At 47.8% G+C, this 21487-nt stretch overlaps 1 protein-coding gene and 1 long non-coding RNA gene across 6 annotated transcripts in view; one reads left to right on the top strand and one right to left on the bottom strand.

The window, feature by feature from the left end:
• Window positions 1–16409, top strand: part of hyi (hydroxypyruvate isomerase) — a 28062-nt gene extending 11653 nt beyond the window's left edge. For 3 of the 5 annotated variants that reach the window (XM_055641517.1, XM_055641518.1, XM_055641516.1), the window contains exons 3-9: window positions 1146–1257; window positions 4097–4211; window positions 5032–5110; window positions 8517–8566; window positions 11317–11386; window positions 14713–14847; window positions 15587–16409. In XM_055641517.1, coding sequence (XP_055497492.1) covers window positions 1146–1257; window positions 4097–4211; window positions 5032–5110; window positions 8517–8566; window positions 11317–11386; window positions 14713–14847; window positions 15587–15639 — 614 coding nt within the window. In that variant the 3' untranslated portion in view covers window positions 15640–16409. The remainder of the gene's footprint in view (window positions 1–1145; window positions 1258–4096; window positions 4212–5031; window positions 5111–8516; window positions 8567–11316; window positions 11387–14712; window positions 14848–15586) is intronic. The other 2 variants (XM_055641520.1, XM_055641519.1) reach the window with 2 other exon arrangements.
• LOC129700809 (uncharacterized) lies at window positions 5–4090 on the bottom strand. Its single transcript, XR_008724106.1, has 3 exons — window positions 3835–4090; window positions 3178–3336; window positions 5–158 (listed from the first exon to the last, which is right to left on the bottom strand). It is a non-coding gene; the product is annotated as an uncharacterized LOC129700809 (long non-coding RNA).
• Window positions 16410–21487: the final 5078 nt, after the last annotated feature.

Raw genomic sequence — 21487 nt, 5'->3', positions numbered from 1 at the left:
AAATATACCGACTGAACTAATGCCACTGGCAGCACAGTGGCGCAGCTGGTAGAGCTGCTGCTTCCCACGCCAAAGACCCTGGTTTGATCCCGACCTCGGGTGCTGTCTGCGTGGAGTTTGCACGCTCTCAAAGCAAAAGGCCCAGGTCAGAATGATCACTGTGGAAAAAAGGCACAAAGTTTTGGAGAAATTCACAAGTGATAGGAGCAGAATTCTGCCATTCAGCCCATCAAGTCTACTCCGCCTTTCAATCATGGCCAATCTATTTTTCCCTCTTAACCCCATTCTCCTGCCATCTCCTGCCGTAACCCCTGACACTCGTACAAATCAAGAATCTATCTATATCTGCCTTTAAAATATTGATTGACTCGACCTCCACGGTGTTCTGTGATAATAAAATCCAGAGATTCACCACCCTCTGACTAAAGAAATTCCTCCTCATCTCCTTCCTAAAGGAACATTCTTTACTTCTGAGGCTATGACCTCTGGTCCCAGATTCTCTCGCTAATTGGGTCAAATGCATCTCAGGCAGGCAAGGATAGGTGATGAATTGGGTCGGGACTCTTCCTCTCTTTGGATCAGTGTGGAAATAGGAAGGAGAGTTAAATGGTTAGCTCTAGGATCCTCCTCCCAGCCCTGCTCTGGGACCCTCCTTCCCTCTTCTGTCCCAGCCCCAGTTCTACCTCAGTCTTGGCGTTATGGGACCAAGGGCCACAAGGTAGATTAGGTCTACCTTCACCCTGCTATCTGCATCTCCAGGATATTGCACTGTAACCACACACCTTTGCCCTGTACAGATCACTGCTGCCCTTCCTTCACCCATGTGTAGAGCTCGAAACATCCAAAATAGGTGCAGGAGTAGGTCATTTGGCCCTTTGAGGTTGCACCGCCATTCAATATGATCATGGCTGATCACCTAAAATCAGTATCCTGTTCCTGCTTTTTCCACATATCCCTTGATTCCTTTAGCCCTAAGAGCTAAATCTAACTCGCTCTTGAAAACATCCAGTGAATTGGCCTACACTGCCTTCTGTGGCAGAGAATTCCACAAATTCACAACACTCTGGGTGAAAATGTCTTTCCTCATCTAAGTCTTAAATGGCCTTCTCACCACTTTTATTTTATGACGGTCTTTTAATTTGTAGGAAATAAAGAAAGAGGAGAACTTGGGCTTGGAGCAGATCCGAAACAGCGAGCCGAATTCCGCAGAGGGCTGGACCAAGCGGTGCAGTATGCCAAGGCTGTGCACTGCAAGCGGTAAGCATCATCTCCCCGCTTGTGTTGAATAGGCTTTGACAATTGATCCCTCTGTGAGGATTGCAAGCACAGGGGGAAGACAAAGGAAAGAGCTGAACCTGGGACAAGGGGGAAGATCGGGGGGAGGAAAATATAGATAAATGTGAGTTTAACCACTTTGGCGGCAAAAATAAAGGGGCGGATTATTATCTCAATGGGGTTAGGTTAGGCAAGGGGGAGGTGCAGCGAGACCTGGGCGTCCTTATACATCAGTCACTGAAAGTTGGCGTGCAGGTACAGCAGGCAGTGAAGAAAGCTAATGGAATGTTGGGCTTCCTAAGAAGAGGATTTCAGTATAGGTTCTTCTGCAGTTGTATAGGGCTCTGGTGAGACCACATCTGGAGTATTGTGTCCCGTTTTAGTCTCCGAATTTGAGGAAGGACATCCTTGTGATTGAGGCAGTGCGGCATAGGTTCACGAGATTGATCGCTGGGATGGCGGGACTGTCGTATGAGGAAAGATTGAAAAGACTAGGCTTGTATTCACTGGAGTTTAGAAGGATGAGGGGGATTCTTATACAAACATATAACATTATAAAAGGGCTGGACAAGCTAGATGCAAGAAAAATGTTTCCAATGTTGGGCGAGTCCAGAACTAGGGGCCACAGTCTTAGAATAAAGGGAAAGCCATTTAAGACTAAGGTGAGAAAAAAACTTTTTCACCCAGAGAGTTGTGAATTTGTAGAATTCCCTGCCACATTGGGCAGTGGAGGCCAAGTCACTGGATGGATTTAAGAGAGTGTTAGATAGAGCTCTAGGGGCTAGTGGAATCAAGGGATATGGGGAGAAGGTAGGCACGGGTTATTGATTGGGGACGATCAGCCATGATCACAATGAATGGCGTTGCTGCCTGGAAGTGCCGAGTGGCCTCCTCCTGCACCAATTTTCTATGTTTCTATGAAAGGAAGGCTGGAGGAAGCGAGAAGGTTCCCAGATCTGGGACAGAGAGGGAAGGAGGGTCTCACATCAGGGCTGGGAGAGGGGGGGGGGGGGGGGGGGGGGGGGGGGGGGGGGGGGGGGGGGGAGAATGCAGGAGCTAACCATGTAATTCCCCTTCCCATTTCCATCCACGCTGATCCGAAGAGAGGAAGGGTCCCAACCCGAATCACCGCCCATCCATATCTTCCTGAGATGCTGTCTGACCCAATTATTTTTTCCTTACTGATCATTCCGTCCTGGGCCTCCTCGATTGTTGAAGTGAGACCACACGCAACATGGAGAAAACAGCACCTCCTATTCCACTAGGATCCCTTATACCCACCAATATTAACATTGAACCAATTTCAAGTAATACCTCTTTCCCCCACTCTCTCTTTCCCATGCCCTCCCCCACCAGCCCACCATTTCTCCTACCATCACCCACCACCCTCGTCACCCTGCTCCTATCCCCTCTGACACTCATCTCCCTTCCTCTGCTCTGATTTTTTTAATTTTCTCCTTCCCTTTCCCCCCTGCCACCCATATCCCACCATCCGGCTTCACATCTCACTCCCCTTCTCTACATGTGTCTCTCTCTTGCCTGCTTTTCACCTCTAGCCTTTATCACATTCCACCCCTCTGTTAATCACCCCCTCCCCCCAATGTGGTCAAGGAAAGAGCGTTCACGTCGCGGCCCTGTTTCCACCAATCTTTCCACCACCACGCACAAGAAGCACAAGCCAGACAGCATTGTTTGCCAATGCTGTGAAGTGTATTCAGCTCTGGCTGAACAACTTCCAATCTTGTGTGTGGAATCAATAAGAAGAAGACCCCCCCTCCCTCGCCTTTATCTACCCCCCCCATGCCATATTTTGCCCCACCCCTCTGTTCCAGCTACTCCAGTCTCCCCCCCCCCCCCCCCCCACCCATCAGTATGAAGGAAAGTCCCAGCCCAAAATGTCACCTGTCAATTCTTTCCACGGATGCTGCCAAACCCACGGTGTTTTTACAGCATTTCGTTTTTTTGCCAAGTGTTCCCAGTATTCCCTGACTTTGGAATCATAATCTGAGTGATGCAAGTCAGTTTGTAATCAGGCGGTTAGAGTTCGGATTAAAATAAAATCTAGAAATAAACCCCATAAAGCAATTAGATCATTAGTACAAAAATAGCAACAGGTTCCCAAACATCCGAAGATAGACACAAAAACTGGAGTAATTTCTAACGACTTCTTCAGTCTGAAGAAGGGTCTTGACCCGAAACGTCACCTATTCCTTTTCTCCAGAGATGCTGTTTGACCCTCTGAGTTACTCCAGTTTTTGGTGTCTATCTTCGGTTTAAACCAGCATCTGCAGTTCATATAACCATATTACCATATAACAATTACAGCACGGAAACAGGCCATCTCGGCCCTTCAAGTCCGTGCCGAACACTTATTCTCCCCTAGTCCCATTTACCTGCACTCAGACCATAACCCTCCATTCCTTTCCCGTCCATATACTTATCCAATTTATTTTTAAATGATAAAATCGAACCTGCCTCCACCACTTCCACTGGAAGCTCATTCCACACAGCTACCACTCTCTGAGTAAAGAAGTTCCTTCCTACGCGGTTCCCAAATACCTGTTAGGTAATGAGGAGCCCGTCTTCCATACAGTGACAAGCCGATATACGATTTGCACCTCACACCTTTGTGGGCGACTGAATCATCTTCTGAAAGTGACCTAAGAAGCCACAAAATTGGATCAAAGTAGGACAATTAAAGATGAAGAATAAATGCCAACTTTTGCCAGAGATATCTGTGGCTTCGGAATGAATAAAACAACAGATATTATCTACACTGCGATATGTTTTTCATAACTACACTGCTCTTCTTTCTGCAAAGGATCCATTTGATGGCAGGACGTGTTCCAACGGGCCTGGACAGAACAACGGTTGCCATGGAGATGGAGGCCACGTTTGTTGAAAATCTTAAATATGCAGCAGATGTCCTCTCAAAGGTAGATTGAGGTCGAGGACAAGTGGCTCATGTAGAGCATGGTGAAGATGACTATGTGAAACTCTCACTAAATGTGTCTGTAAGCTTGATCACATCCCAGCTCTCACTGTTAGTGGAATTCGCTGCTACATCCGAGTAATTCATATCTGGCAGCTTAATGGTTAAAAACAATTGGTTGGTGCTTATTGCTGTCACCAGGGAGATTATATACTGGTAATAGTATTCGACATTCGGCAATAGTAAGGGAGACACGGTGGCGCAGCGGTAGAGTTGTTGCCTTACAGCGCTTGCAGCGCCAGAGACCCGGGCCGATCCCGACTACAGGTGCTGGCTGTACGGAGTTTGTACGTTCTCCCTGTGACCGCGTGAGTTTTCGCTCAAATCTTCGGTTTCCTCCCACACTCCAAAGACGTACAGGTATGTAGGTTAATTGACTTGGTATAAGTGTAAATTGTCCCTAGTGTGTGCATAGGATAATGTCAATGTGCGGGGATCGCTGGTCGGTGTGGTGGGCACCTGTTTCCACGCTGTATCTCTAAACTAAAGGTAGTTGAGGCCAGTTCATAGGTAGTTGAGGCCAGTTCATAGGTAGTTAAGGCAAGTTCATTGGCTATATTTAAGAGGGAGTTAGATGTGGCCCTTGTGGCTAAGCGGATCAGGGGGTATGGAGAGAAAGCAGGTACAGGATACTGAGTTGGATGATCAGCCATGATCATATTGAATGGCGGTGCTGGCTCGAAGGGACGAATGGCCTACTCCTGCACCTATTTTCAATGTTTCTATGAATTCTGGACTGTTCACTTTTTCTTGCTTTCAACCAGGAGGGAATCATGGGGTTGATCGAACCCATCAACACGAGGATCACGGATCCCTGCTACTTCCTGAACACCCCGCACCAAGGTAAGAGGGAACTTGCCAGGGGGAAAGTCAACAAAAGAGCCCACACTGCTGGGTTATTTTTATTCAAAGTTCATAAAGACCCCGGGATGGCGGAACTGACAAATGATGGATCGACTGGGCTTATATTTACTGAAATTTAGAAGGATGAGAGGGAATCTTATAGGAACATATAGGGTTTGTACAGGCTGGAAAAATGTTCCCGATGTTGGGGGAGTCCAGAACCAGGGGTCACAGTTTAAGAATAACGGGTAGGCCATTTAGGACTGAGATTAGGAAAAACTTTTTCACCCAGAGAGTTGTGAATCTGTGGAATTCTCTGCCACAGACGGCAGTGGAGGCCAATTCACTGGATGTATTCAAGAGGGAGTTAGATATAGTTCTTAGGGCTAATAGAATCAAGGGATATGGGGAGAAAGCAGGAACGGGGTACAGATTCTGGATGATCAGCCATGATCATATTGAATGGGGTGCTGGTGAAGGGGCGAATGGCCTACTCCTGCACCTATTTTACATGTTGCTATGATTGAGCTTAAATTTGCACACTTTTAGATGGAATCACAATTGAAATCTCCTCGGACTCTCTTTCCCCAGTGCTACCTGATTAGTAGGAATGTGAACTATTAGTGTATTAAAAAGATTCTGTCTGCATGCTTTTCATGTCCACTTGGCTATATTTAAGATGGGAACTGCCCGTGTAAATTTGACTCCCTGTAATTGCACTAACCCTGCAGTGATGACATGATAGATCATCAGTTCCACGACTCTCTGCTCCATGGCTTCTCTCCAGGTAAAACCTTTGCAATCACTCCCAATTGCAAAACTGCTGATGCATTTGTTTGAGGATATGTCTTGGGCAGTAACCCAGGCTTGGGACTGAGATGCATCTGCTATATTTCTGAGGGGCTCAGTTTTAGTTTTAGTTCAGAGACTCAGCGAGGAAACAGCCCTTCGTCTCGCCCGAGTCGGCGACGGCCAGCGATCATCCGCACAGTAGTTCCATCCTACACGCTGGGGACAATTTACTGAAGCCAATTAGCCTGCACTTCGTTGGAATGTGGGAGGAAACCTGAGCACTGGGGGAAGCACTAGTTTGTTGATTGAAGCATATGAGAGAACAGGTGTCTGAAAATTTTTTCACTTGTAGAAAATATAGAATACCAGGGCGCTATTTGCCTGTTTAAGATCAGGTGGCACAGTGGCCCAGCGGTAGAGTTGATGCCTTAATGCCCCTGTCCCACTTAGGAAACCTGAACGGAAACCTCTGGAGACTTTGCGCCCCACCCAAGATTTCCATGCGGTTCCCGGAGGTTGCAGGTGGTTGCCGGAGGTTGCAGGTAGTGGAAGCAGGTAGGGAGACTGACAAAAACCTCTGGGAACTGCACGGAAACCTTGGGTGGGGCGCAAAGTCTCCAGAGGTTTCCATTCAGGTTTCCTAAGTGGGACAGGGGCATTACAGCGCCAGATTCAATCTGCTGTCTGTATGTAGTTTGTACGTACTCCCTGTAACTGCGTGGGTTTTCTCCGGGTGCTCCAGTTTCCTCCCACACTCCAAAAACGTGCAGGTTTGTAGGCTAATTGGCTTCTGTAAATTGTCCATTAATGTACAGGATAGAACTAGTGTATGGGTGGCACGGGCTTGGTGGGCCGAACGGCCTGTTCCATGTTGTATCTTTTCACTAAACTAAACAGCAGCGCACTAGATAAAAACGAGAAGATTGCCCACTTAAAAAGGATGTAGAATGTTTCTCTGTGTGAGCCATTGGAACTCTCTCCCTCAAACGATAGTAGAAGTAGTCTTGTTTCCACGATAGTTGTGGAAACCAGACTGTGGAAACACAAAGTTTAACGTAGAGGTAGATGGATAATTGATAATCAAGGAGATGAAAGGTTACCAGATGCTGGTTTAAATCGAATTGAAAATGCTGGAGTAACTCAGCGGGACCGGCAGCATCTCTGAAGAGAAGGAATGGGTGACATTTCGGGTCGAGACCCTTCTTCAGGTGAAAGGTTAACATGGGTAACCTGGAACATGTAGCCGAGGTTACAAGTGGATCAGCCAGGATCTTATTAAATGACAACCTGCCCTGCTCTTAATTTGTTTGGAAGAATAAACTATTGTGGGGCTATGGGGAATGAGCAGGGTCCTGGGACTAATTGGGTGGTTATATGAAATGCTGTCAGCAAAGTGATGTGAAGTGATTTTTTTTGGTGGGGTATAATTTTGCTGTTATTTTCCCATAAAATACCTGTCTTGGCGATGAAATTAATTGCTAAGTTTTCTCTGCAGTTTTCAATCAATCACTCGATGTAAATACCAGCCCCCTTGCCTCTGCACTGAGTTCACATAAACTACCAACTCTGACACTCCAAGAGCTGTAGCCTTCGGCCGAGTCCCAATGGAACGAAACCACCAGCCTGTAAAGTTTGTACACTCGGATAATTAGTTGCAGCAATGGGGCCTGCAATCACAATGGAGCTTTGCGGCTCAGTTTAGTTTAGTTTATTTAATTTAGAGAGGCAATGCGGAAACAGGCCCTTCAGCCCATCGAGTCAGTGCCGACCAGCGATCCTTGCACATTAACACTATCCTACACACATCAGGGGGAATTTAGTTTAGTTTAGGGATAAAGCATGGAAACAGGCCCTTCGGCCTACCGAGTCCGCGCCCACCAGCGGTCCTTGCACACTAACACTATCCTACACACCTGGGACGATTTAGTTTAGTTTAGTTTAGAGATACAGCGTGGAAACAGGCCCTTCGACGCTGCACAGACCAGCAACCCCCACACGTTAACACTATCCCACACACACTGGGGACAATTTACATTTATACCAATACAATTAACCTACAGCTTTTTCTTACAGCTTAAAAAGCTTTTTCCTTTCTTCTCCCCGCCACCCCCCATCAGTCTGAAGAAGGGTTTCGGCCCGAAACTTTGCCTATTACCTTCACTCCATAGATGCTGCTGCACCCACTGAGTTTCTCCAACATTTTTGTGTACCTTCAATTAACCTCCAAACCTGTTTGTCTTTGGAGTGTGGGAGGAAACCAAATGTATTGGAGCAAACCCATGCAGTCACGGGGAGAATGTACAAACTCCGTACAGGCAACACCCAGAGTCAGGATCGAACCCAGGTCCCTGGCGCCGTAAGGCAGCAACTCTGCCGCTGCGCCACCTTGCTGCCCACTATCCCAGACGCACGAGGGACAATTTACATTTACACCAAAGCCAATTAACCCACAAACCTGTACATCTTTGGAGTGTGGGTGGAAACCGGAGCTCCCGGAGAAAACCCACGCGGGTCAGGGGGGGAAAACGTGCAAACTCCGTACAGTTTGCTGGTGGTAGCTGCCGTCCTTGTCCATCAATAGAAAGATTGAAAGAGGATGTGCTGTTTGTTGCAGCTGTGAAGATCTTGCAGCAGGTGGACCGGCCCAACCTGAAGCTGCAGCTGGTGAGTGACACTGGACACTGACGACGGTCCCCGTCCTTCCCAAACAACCAGAGATTGAGGACGGAGAAGCTAGGGGTTTAGCGGGATTAATTCGGTGGGTTACAGGAGCAGCAATGGGAACTCCAATGAATCAATATTGAAATCTCAGTTGACAAGGGATAGCAGCCAGAATATTGATAAGTTTGTGTTCATAGGTTCTAGGAGCAGAATTTGGCCATTCAGCCCATCAAGCCTACTCCACCATTCAATCATGGCTGATCTATCTTTCCCTCTCAGTCCCATTCTCCTGCCTGCTGCCCGTAACCCCTGACACCTGTACTAATCAAGCTTTCCTTATTTAAACTTGACTTGACTTGTATCTGCCAGACTCTGCTTTGAAAATATCCATAGACTAGGCCTCCACAGCATTCTGTGGCAATGAATTCCAGAGATTCACCGCCCTCTGATTAAAGAAATTCCGCCTCATCTCCTTGAGAAAGGTGCGTCCTTATATTCTGAGGCTTCGGCCTCAATTGATGTTGCTCTCGTGGCCATTATAGGTTTATAAAGTGACAGAATCATTTCTGGGGCAATCCAGCGCAGAGAAATCTCTACTAATTTGAAGTTCCCCAAGTCGGGATCCTGAACCTGCGGTGAGGACGCGGGTCCACATCAAGTAAAGGCATCGTCCCAGCTGGTAAAGCCGACCGCAGGAACAAGCACAGCCACGCGGAGCACGGTTAATTTCCTTATTTAATATTAATATAGCTTTAGGTATTGTAAATGATTAATAAGTGTGGGTGAAGTAATCACAAATTAAACTCATCGGCAGTGGACCTGGCAAGGAAGCGCTGCCGATTCTGCTGGCGTGTGATGGTTTGCCGTGATTTTCTTCTGATCACTGCAGTCGCACTTTATGAATAAAAGCATTCTTTAATGCTATTAGGTGCTGAATTAGTTTGGGCAATATGTAGGAGCTAAAATAGCAGACAGGGAAACGCCGTGCGGCTGTATTAACCGTTTATTATTAACTATTTTGCAGCAGTTATTTCTGCAATTACAGGACAACAGGAGCAAGTGTAGGAGCTGCCGCTGTTTGCAATCTACATCATTGTCTGGGATTAAGAGACCGAGTGTTTCTGTAGCCTGATGCGAGAGTAGGTTGCTTAGCAGTCTGTGAGGAAGCCAAGAAAGGCCTGCAGAGGAATCTAGGTATGATGAGCAAGAAAATGACAGGTCGAACACGACTGAGGATAATACAAGGTTCTCCACATTGACAGGAAGAATTAAAAAAACCAGATCATTCTTTTAAAGGAGTGAGAACACAAGATGCAGTGTGATAAGGGACCTAGCGTTTCAGTGCATGAAAGGCAAAGGCTTGGCACTCAGGTATAGCAAGTAATTGGAAAAGCGAATGTAATGTTAGCTGTTTCTGCAAAGGGTATTGATTCTAAAAGTACGGAGGCTTTACAGAGGCCTGTTGAGACCACACTTGTTCCACATGTTAAAGGAAAGGATATTCCTGCACCGAAGGCAGTGCAGAGAAGGTTTACTCAGTTGGTTTCTGGAACAAAAGGCTTGATGCATGTGGAGACATTGAACAGTTTGGGCATATACTCAGTGCAGAATAAAACATAGTCTTATTGAAAGGTGGAAGGATTGTGAGGCGGATCGATGGGGCGGATGCTGAGAGGATGTTTTCCGGAGTGCGGAGATCTTGGAAGGCAGAGATAAAAAGGAATTTATTTTCCCTGAAGATCATGATCATGACTCTGTGGATTTCCTCCCACTCGGAGCTGTGGAGGAAGAGGCAGTGAACATATTCAAGGGTACGTGAAGAGAGCCTGGAAATGGCGTCGAGGCCAAGATTGGATTTACAGTTTTCATGTTGAATGGTGGAGCTGACCCGAGGAGCTGAGGTCTTCCTCGTGTCCTTATGATCTTATATTTGCAAGGGTTCATTACCACAAGTTGGCTTCGTGCGAAGCATGCATCTTATCTGCATGACATATTTTAGAGACACAGCATGGGGAACAGGCCCTTCGACCCACCGAGTCCATGCTGACAATCAACCACCCGTTCACACGAGTTCAATGTTAGCCCACTTTTTGCATCCTACACCCAAGGGACAATTTACAGAGGCCAAATAACCTACAAACCTGCACGGCTTTGGGCAGGGGGAACGTACAAACTCTTCACAGACAGCACCCGTATTCGGGATCAAACCCAGGTCTCTGGGGCTGTGAGGAAGCAACTCTACCACTAAAACCACTTTGGTCTGCAATGTTCCAAAGGAATCAGTGGCACTAATTCTTTGAAAGTCACAGCTCACAACATATACTCTCGGTTCATACTCTTATCTCGTTAATATCCGCAGTCTCTGAATGAAAACACTGCCTCATTCTTGCCCAAAATTGCGAATCACCATCCTGTAATGGAATCAGGGGAATGGTAAAAATGCTTACTACTAAATGGGATAGTAGAGAGGAGATTCCATCGATGCATTAAGGGCAAGTAGATAAGCGTGAGAGACAGAAAAACTGGGATGAATGGGTTACTAAATTCAACAAAGATGGGAGGAAGGTAAGGGAAACTCCACCTGGTGACCCAGCGATTGATCTCAGGATACCGTCCGCATTCTTGTGCTGTGAATTGTTTTCTGGTGAGTGACTACTTTTCTACACATATAGTTGCGCTTGTGTTTGATGCCTAATGTGGTGACAATACACGGTGGGTTGTGCCTTTGTGATAACTGCCATGTTTGGATACAGGACCTGTTTCACTGGCAGATTATGGATGGGAATCTCACTCAGAACATCACCAACTACTTCCCTCTCATAGGCAAGTACTATCTTTTAGTGCACATAGAACACGGAACAGTACACCACAATGTTAAACTGATCTAATCTTCCTGTACATGACCCATATCCCTCTATTCCTTGTACTTCTAATGTGTCTGTCTAAAAGCCTTTTAAACACCACTATTGTATCTGACTCCACCCCCCACCCCTGGCAATGTGTTCCAGGTCCCCACCACTCTCTGTGTAGAAAACATGCCACACATATCTCAATTAAGCTTTCTCTCGATCACCTTATAGCTCTGCCCTCTAATGTTGGGATATTTTTATGCTGCGAAAAAGGTTCTGACTGTCTACCCTATCTGCGCCTCATCATTTTATATCCTTCTATCAAGACTTCCTTCAACCTCCGACATTCCAGACAAAACTGCCCAAGTCTATCCAACCTCTCCCTGTAGCTGAAACCCTTGAATCCAGGCATTGGGTGTGTTTTATAAGAAGTTGCCCAATGAATTCCCCATGTACCAGAGTGAAGCTTTCTGGAAACCATTACATAGCAATAGCTACTCACGCCCTATAGATGTGGAACATTATATGTGAGCATTATAGATGTGGGACATAATGCATAATCATATTTATACATTGCACATTATGCATTGTGCAATACATAAATATGAATCTCTGCAACATTTTTATGATTTGAGCTCTCTAGAGTATGAATGTTAGTTGTTATCCCCTTTGCAGTGATGCAGAAGTAATCGTCAAATAAATTAAATATCTAGCTGACTGAAAAGGAAAACGTGAATTACATTTAAAAATTGCCTTTCTCATTGCCGTTGTTCCCTTTACATTTAATAATTGAAATTCATGATCAGCATCTGAGATTCTACCTTTCATAAACTGGAGGTCATACAAAATTCTAGCATTTGAAAGTAACTTCTACAAAATCCATCTTGCGTTGATCAATTGATCTCGGTGGGATCTTCACTAGCCCTGCAGTTCTGTCCGATATGCTCATCCCCGATTTCACATGTATTAGCGTTTCTGGCTACAACATCAACGGGTCTGCAAGTCTCTCCTTGGTCTTTGAGAGAGGCTCTTTGGGCGGGACTGCGGATAAACTCCCTTGAAAATCATAGAGTTAGTCATAGTTATACAGTGTGAAAACAGGCCCTTTGGCCCAACTTGCCCACACCGGCCAACATGTCCCAGCTACACTGGTCCCACCTGCCTGCGTCCGATATCGCTCCAAACCTGTCCTATCCATGTATCTGTCTAACTGTTTCTTAAACATTGGGATAATCCCAGTCTCAACTACAATACAATACAATACCTTTTATTTGTCATTTGAACCTCACATGAGGTTCAAACGAAATTTGGTTTCTGCAGCCATACAAGAAAAGAACCAAGACACACACCAACACAATTCACACAAACATCCATCACAGTGAGTCTCCTCCTCACTGTGATGGAAGGCAAAGTCTTATCTCTCCCCTGCTCTCCATTCCTCTCCCGAAGTCGAGGTCAAAGGCCCCGGCGGGCGCTAGCAAGTCCGCAGCCACTCAAAGCCACGCCGGGCGATGTAAGGCCCTGCCCCGGGTCTTGATGTTGGAGCCCCCGGCGGGCGCTAGCAAGTCCGCGGCAATTTAAAGCCGCGCCGGACGTTGTAAGGCCCCGCTCCAGGTCACTCTGAACCCTGCAATTCGAGCCGGGAGAAGTCGCCGTTGCCGGTGCCCCGCAAAGCGGTCTCCCAGCAGGGACCCGCGGGCTCCTGGTGTCACCATCCACCGGAGTCGGGTCGCAGCAGCGCGCCGCCGCAGCTCTCCACGCTCCAAAGCTGGCTAGCTCCACGATGGTAAGTCCGCAGCTCCACGGCTCCACAGGCTCCGTGACTTGAGTCTCCAGGTCGTTCTGGTTGGAGGCCGCTAGGCCCCAGCGGCAACGGACACCCGACAAGTAAAAGGTCGGGTCTCCATGCAGGGAAGAGATTTAAAAGTTTCCCCCACCCACCCCCCACACCCCACACATACACATTTAAAAACCCGCTACAAACTAAACCCTCAACGGGACAAAATGTGTTCATCATGTGTTACCTTCCTGCAGAAATGTGTCATCAGGTGTTACGTTCCTGCAGAAATGGGCAGATGTGGTTGGTTTAACATCTCATTCCAAGGAAAGCAAGTTTGAAGGAACACAAACTAAGTTTTCATTCAGTGTAGTTCTCGACTGTGACCCTATATTACGCATTGGGGGCCTGGAACTTGCTATCAGCTAACATTGGCTAATCGAGAAATGTTCTAATGTGCCATTGGGAATCCAAATTTCGAAAGTAACAAACTTCTTTATTCTGCAAAATAATGGAATAAGTTGTGGTACAGAATGTGACTGAGGTCCTCATTGATACACAGAGGATCCTGAAGTGGATTGTAATCTGTAGAAACGAAGAACTGCAGATGATGTTTTACACCAAAAATAGGCACAAACTGCTAGAGTAACTCAACGGGCCAGGCAGCATCTCTGGACAAAAAGCTTGTGTGTGTTTTGAGTCGGGACCCTTCTTCAGATTCCCGTGTGAAGAAAGGTCCTAATCCAAAAAGTCACCCAGCCTTTTCTCCAGAGATGCTGCCTGGCCCATTGAGTTACTCCAGCACTTTGTGTCTATCCGTGTGCGGAAGTGGTGTCGAAGGACGAGGAGCCAAAGCAAAGAAGTGGAAGCCAAATAACCAAACAGAAACTAAGCCGAAACGCCAACTAACCGAAAGCGTACGAAGCCGAAACGCCAACTAACCGAAAGGGTGGGACGCCTAAAAGCCAACTAACTGAAAGGGCGGGACGCCTAAAAGCAAACTCACCAAAAGGCCGCTGTGCCAAAACGCCAACTCACCAAAAGGCTGCGTCGCCTACAAGCCAACTAACCGAATGGCCGCTCATCCGAAAAGTCAAATAATGGACATGACGTCGCCGGGGGGACGGGACTTGTCAGCGATTCGTCCAGACCCCCCGTCCATCACATCACTGGCCGATGGAGACGGGAGGGTGGGGGTCATTTTCCAACACAAGCCATAGGTGACTGAGCACTCTGAACCCAAGCACCAAGTTGTAAGTGGCCGAAGGAGCGCATCCCTCGGGACAGCCCCCACGGCCACGGCCACCCTCTGCCTTGTCTCCCCTGTCCTGGCCACTAAATATCTATTCAATTAGTGTAATCAAGATGCCAAACATTCCTGACGTTCTTTAAAACGATGCATCGCACTTTGCATGCCGTCACACACTCAGTAACATGCGCGCAGATCTCCAATAGACAATTTTATGTGCTTTCAGTTGAGATTCCCGTAGAGTAAAGTACTCGTCTAATGTGTTTTGCCTCAGGACACGTCCAAGTCGCACAGGTCCCCAACCGGAATGAACCAGACAGTCCTGGAGAGATCAACTACAGCTACATATTCAAACTGCTGGAAACTTTAGGATATCAAGGGTATATCGGCTGCGAGTATGCTCCCAAAGGTAAGATTACCCGGGAAATTATTGATTTTAGCTGACTTTATTTAGACACATCAAACATAGAATATGTTAGTAAGTAGAAACAAGGAACTCCAGATGCTGGTTTACACAAATGGACACAAAGTGCTGGAGAAACTCTTCATGTCAGGAAACATCACTAGAGAACATGGATATGTGACGTTTCCGTTTGGGACCCTGCTTCAAACAGGAATACATTAGTAATCTTCCTCTGTTACAGCACCAAAGAATGACACAAATTGCTGGAGTAACTCAGCGGGACAGGCTGACGTTTTGCATTGAGACCTCTCTTCAGACTTATTCCTTCCCGCTAGAGATGCTGCCTGTCCCACTGAGTTATTCCAGCATTTTGTGTCTATCTTCGGAATAAACCAGCATCTGCAGTTTCTTCCCACACATCTTGCCCATTAACCCTAGGGTTGATTATTGAAAGAGAAATACAAATACGTTTTCATCACAGATCAGGAATTTCTTTCTCTTATAGAATTCATCCCATTCTTTTTATAAAGTTCAAAAAAATGTTCCTCCACCAGCCTTTCCCACAGTTCACTCCAGATCATTGCAACTCACAAGATTAAAACTAAAATCGTCAAAAACCGTCGCCTCTGTCTAATTCTCAGAGCATCAGGTTTGTACATCAGAACAATAAAGACCAAACGCGAGGTTTTGCAGATACATTTTTAGAAAACCTGGACTTAATCTCTATTATCTTTACTTAAAACAGGCAACACAATAGATGGTCTTGGCTGGCTGAGGACCCAATGGACAGAACATTGACTGGTCCTGCTGAATGTTGCCAATGGCGGTTAGGAATAGATGGCTAAGCAATCAGCAAATAACCGTCTAATTTCTGCACAATCAGTTTCTAATTCAGTCCGACAATGCAGCTAGCTGACAAGAACAAATTTCTTTGAGCAAATGTTCGTCAAATAATCCAGAGAACTGGAAAATGAGCTGGAAAATAAGCAGACGTGAAAGCACCACATTGCTGCTTGGCTCACCAGCCTTGGGTGGTGTGGGACCCGCCTCACCTGGTAAAGCTCCACAAGAAGATGTCGTGATCCCGACAGATAATCGAATGAAACTCGGCGATGTTCATTTGGTTCGGTGACGCTCGTCGGTTATCATTGTATCCATTCCTGAAAAGATAGTGCAGAACAAGTCCATCGCTCTGTTAGTCATCGTAACTGGATGATTCGAAATATGTAATCAGCTTTTCCATAAAAAAAAAGAATTAATCTTCTCGGCTTCAGCAGCTTTTTCTGATTGTTTTCTGATGCTGTAACGAACACGGAATCTTCTAATTCATCATAAGTAAAACAAATGTTTTGGTTTTATTTCCAATTTCCAGCAACTGTAGATTTTGGTTTTAAATTCTAATCCTTCATTTTAACTAAGTAGAGTTAATTATTAAACCCATATGATGTATCATCGACTCGCATTCAAATCATCTGCTTTATTCTGCATGAATGGTGGCTCAACAGCGTAAACGCCTTGGATCGAGTCCCTACCCCAGTTTAATAAAATCAAATTTCAGTTCTGCAGTTCATTTTGTAGTTCCCGGTATTATTTCTGTTGTTGTTCCCACAGTGGCACAGCTGGTTGAGTTGCTGCCTCACAGCGTCAGAGACACAGGTTCAATCCTGACCTTGGGTGCTGTCTGTGCGGAGTTTTCACGTCCTCCCTGTGACCGCGTGGGTTACCTCCAGGTGCTCCGGTTTACACCCACATCCCAAAGATGTTGATTAATTGGCCTCTGTAAATTGCCCCTAGTATGTAGGGGGTGGATCTGAGAGTGGGCTAACATGGAACTAGTGTGAACAGGTGACCAATGGTCAGCATGGGACCAAGGGTCTGTTTCCATGTTGCATCTCAAAACTGTAAACTAAACATTCAAGTTGTTTTCCTTCACCTTAATTAGAAGGTCAAAAGAAAATGTCTTCTGGATAGCTCATTGCATCTCCACCCTTCCTAGTTCCAGTTATTCTTTAGAGATACAGTGTGGAAACAGAGGGAGTTAGATGTGGCCCTTGTGGCCAAGGGGATCAGAGGGTATGGAGAGAAGGCAGGTACGGGATACTGAGTTGGATGATCAGCCATGATGATATTGAATGGCGGTGCAGGCTCGAAGGGCCGAATGGCCTACTCCTGCACCTAATTTCTATGTTTCTATGAAACAGGCCCTTCGGCCCACCAAGTCCACGCCGACCAGCGATCACCCCGTACACTAACCCTACCCTACATTCTAGGAACAATTTACAACTTTGTCTTTGGGGTGTGGGAGGAAACCGGATTCCCGGAGAAATCCCACATGGTCATGGGAAGAACATGCAAACTCCGTACAGGCAGCACCCTTAGTCAGGATCGAACCCGTGTCTCTAGCGCTGTAAGGCAGCAACTCTACCGCTGGGCCACTGCGCTGGTAAAGTTTTTCTTTACAAGTGTCTCCCTTCCTAATGCAGATATTTGTGGTTTCATGTTGCATAAAACCCCATTAGAATCCACCTATGGTTTCTGAGCACATATGTATAATTGGTTTGGGGCTCTGAGCACTGATTATCTTCCTAAGGTTTATTACCTAGCCACTTAGCTGGAAATCATCACCAACACTGATGCACAAACATTCCTCCAGGTTACTTATGAATTATGTGAACAGCAGGGAAACAGTGTAGATCTGTATGCTGTGCTGTTGTTCACTGTCATTGGAGCAGAGATATTTTCTTTTATCACCAGCTTCACATTGCCAAGTTACTGTTCAATCCAGCTGGCACTCTAGTTATTTGTTCCTCAAGCTTCATTATGAATTAAACAGTTCAAGTTCATTATCTGTCTAATGAGAGAATATTCCCATGTTGCGAATGGCCATACTCTGTTTAAAAATAGATGCTGTGGGGTTTTGCATCTATCTGTCTCTCTCTCTATCTATCTCTATCTCTAGAACTCTGATCTTGTTTTCTTCCGGTTTGTGTGGTCTTTCTATTTGCGCAAAAACAGTTCACGATAGCACTATTGATTTTCCACCAGTACACTCACCGTTCTCCTGTGCTGCGATTGCACCAAGTTTTGTTCCGATCCGTTGAATCTCTTCTCCTGCCGTTCAGCGCAGCGTGGATTAGTCTCTTCCCCTGTCACTCACTGGGAAGGTCCACCCCTTCCTGCGCCATCGCGTCTTTACTGGAGCTGAGGATGGCCAGCGGATGTTTCCAGCCAGACACAATTTTCAGAGGGACCCGAAGTACCCCAGCCTCAAGCACCCCAGCCTCAAGCAGCCCAGCCTCAAGCAGCCCAGCGTCGGAGACCCAACATTGAAGACCCAGCTCAGCATCAGAGACCTAGCACAGCCCAGAGTCGAATACCCAGCCCAGCCCAGCACAGCCCAGCCCAGAGTCAGAGACCCAGCCCAGCCTGGAGTAGGAGATGTCACCAAACGGAAAGCGGAGACTCTAATCCCAGCGGAGGAGAACGACCAGCGCCCAGCGCCCGCTGTGAGTTCCCATCGCACCGACAATTCCAGCAACTACCCCTCTGGTCCCCCTCGCTGGCTACTCCCCCCCCCCCCCCCCCCCCCCCCCCCACCCCCATCTCGCCCAAGACTCTTCCCCTGTCTTTTCCCCGAGCTCACTCCCCCCCTCCTCTACAACCCCCGCGCACACTCCTCTCCCCCACACACACACGCTCCCACAACCCCCGCCCACACACACCCCTCCCCCCCACAACCCCCGCCCACACACACAACTCCCCCCACACATCCCTCCTTCCCCATCCCACATCCCTCCCCCCCTTCCGCCGACATACACACCTCCCCGCCACACACCCCACCATCTCCCCCCTGCACCTCCCCGTCCACCCACAACCCTCCTCCCCTCCCACCCCACCTCCCCTCCCGCCCCACACCCCCCCGCAACACACTCCACTTCCCTCCCCTCCCACACATGAAGAGGAGGGGAGGGAGTGCTCGGGGATGAGAGGAAATGAGCCGCGCCTGCGCAGTTAGGGGCCATGTGTGAATGGTGGAATATTGTGTTAGAGGAACGGTTTGCATTGGGGGAACGGGTGAGTGGTGGAATATTGCGTTGGGGAGGAGTTTGCTTCGTGACCAACAATAACTGGTATGACCCTAGGAATATTAAGATGCTTTCTCATTCCTGCTCGCCAGACCTGGAGCATCTGACGATCTCATGCTGTCCATTCTACTTTCCCCGTGAGTTCGGCTCAGTGATCATCACAGCCGTCTACATTCCACCGCATGCGGACACCAACGTGGACCTATCGACCCTACACGATGTGCTATGTCAACATAAAAACAAGAACCCTGATGCAGCTATTGTGGTGGCTGGAGATTTTAATGAGGCAAATCTCAAAAAGGTCATGCCTAACTTCTGCCAACACATCACGTGTGCCACTAGGGGGGAAAGAACTTTGAACGTACACAAAAATGCTGGAGAAACACAGCGGGGGCGGCAGCATCTATGGAGCGAAGGAAATAGGCAACGTTTCGAGCCGAAACCATTTTTCAGACTGCCGAAACGTTGGCTATTTTCTTCGCTCCATAGATGCTGCTGCACCCGCTGAGTTTCTCCAGCATTTATGTGAACCTTCGATTTTCCAGCATTTGCAGTTCCTTCTTAAACAAAAGAACTTTGGACCACTGCTACATGCCGTTCAGGAAAGGCTACAAGGCCGTTTCTCTCCCTCCTTTTGGAAAATCTGACCATGCTGCCATTTTCCTGCTGCCGGAGTATAAACAACGGATAGTATGGGAAGCAGCAGTGACTTGGGACGTAAAGAGGTGGTCTGACCATTCAGAGGCCATGCGGCAAGATGCACTGAGCGATGTCGACTGGAATATGTTCCAAGCAAGTCCCAGAGACATCAATGAGTTCGCGGAAGCGGTCACGGACTTCATTGCAACAATAGCCGATAACATCGTCCCCACGGTAAGGGTTAGCATCTTTCCTAATCAAAACCCTGGATAGACAGGTCCATTCGCGTTGCCTTGAATGCTCGCACCACTGCTTACAACGCGCCTGGCATCCGGCAATATGGACGTCTACATGGTAGAGTCCTACCGACTGCAAAGGGCGGTGAAGGACGCAAAAAGGAGGTACAGGGACAGGATGGAGTTGCAAATGGAGCAGCAGGACACCAGACGCCTTTGGCAGGGGCTACGGACTATAACTAACTACCGGAGCAGCCCCCCCTCAACCGGAAGTGCCGGCACCTCCCTAGCTGATGACCTGAACTCCTTCTACGCACGATTCGAGATGGACAACATCACCCCTAGCTCGCCGGCTAACAACAACACTGCCAGCATGCTGGCTAGCGAGGCTGGAGGGAGGCCCACCGCTGGAAATGTGCACACATTCTCAGTGTCCAAGCACGACATGAGGAGGGCTCTGATGCATGTGAACACAAGGAAAGCTGTAGGTCCAGATGGTATATCTGGGTGAATACTAAAGTCTTGTGCTACTCAGTTTGCTCCATTGTTCACCACAATATCCAACCTCTCCCTGGCCAAATCTGTGGTCCCTGTCTGCTTCAAAAGATCCACCATTGTTCTAGTGCCAAAGAATGCCTCTCCAGCTTGCTTGAATGACTACTGACCGGTGGCCCTCACCTCGGTAGTCGTGAAATGCTTCGAGAGGCAGATCAAGAACCACATCTGCGCCTTCCTCCCTCGCAACATGGACCCGCTGCAGTTCGCATACCTCACTGAGGCTCAAACGAAACTTAGTTTCCACAGCCATACAAACAGAGACAATTCCTACAAGACACACACACAATTCAAGTTACACAAACATCCATCAAGGTGAATCTCCTCACTGTGATGGAAGGCAAAGTCTTTCTCTCCCCTGCACCATTTTTCTCCCGATGTTGAAGCCCCAGGCGGGCAATGGTAAATCCCGCGGCCATTGAAGCCGCCCCGGGCGATGTACGTCCCCGCTAAAGGTCGTTCCAACCCCGCGACACGGGCTGGAGAGGTTCCAAAGCGGTCTCTCATCTGGACCCGCGAGCTCCCGATATCACAGTCCACCGGACCTGCGGCTGCAGCTGGAGCTTCCGAGCTCCGGGGTCGAGCTGCAACAACGAGCCACCACCGCTCCCCACGCTCCGATGCCGGATAGCCCCACGATGGTAAGTCCGCAGCTCCGCAGGCTCCGGGACTGGACCCCCAGGTCATTCCAGCTGGAGGCCGCTCAACGGTGATAGGCCCCAACGACAACGGAAACCCGACAGGAAAATAGATTTTTTTAAAGTTTCCCCCTCCCTTCCACCCCCACATATACACAGTTAAAAACACTATTGAAAAATACGAACAACTACATTTAACTAGACAAAAAATAAAAAAAGACAGACAGGCTGGAGGGGCCGCTGCAACAGTGTCGCTCCGCCACACCCAGAAGGGGGGCTATGTGAGGATGCTGTTCATTGACCAGCTCAGCTTTCAATACGATAGTCCCCACCAGACCGGCTGAGAAGCTGCTGAAACTGGGGCTTAACTGTGTGCCTGGGTCCTGGACTTTCTCACCGCCAGGCCCCAGATGGTCAAGATGGGGAGGCATACATCCAACCACCTCACCCTGAACACAGGATCCCCTCAGGGTTGCGTCCTTAGCCCCCTACT

The sequence above is a fragment of the Leucoraja erinacea genome, chromosome 10 (assembly GCF_028641065.1).
Source record: "Leucoraja erinacea ecotype New England chromosome 10, Leri_hhj_1, whole genome shotgun sequence".
NCBI classification, from domain to species: domain Eukaryota; kingdom Metazoa; phylum Chordata; class Chondrichthyes; order Rajiformes; family Rajidae; genus Leucoraja; species Leucoraja erinaceus.
This window is presented reverse-complemented; position numbering and strand designations above follow the sequence as displayed.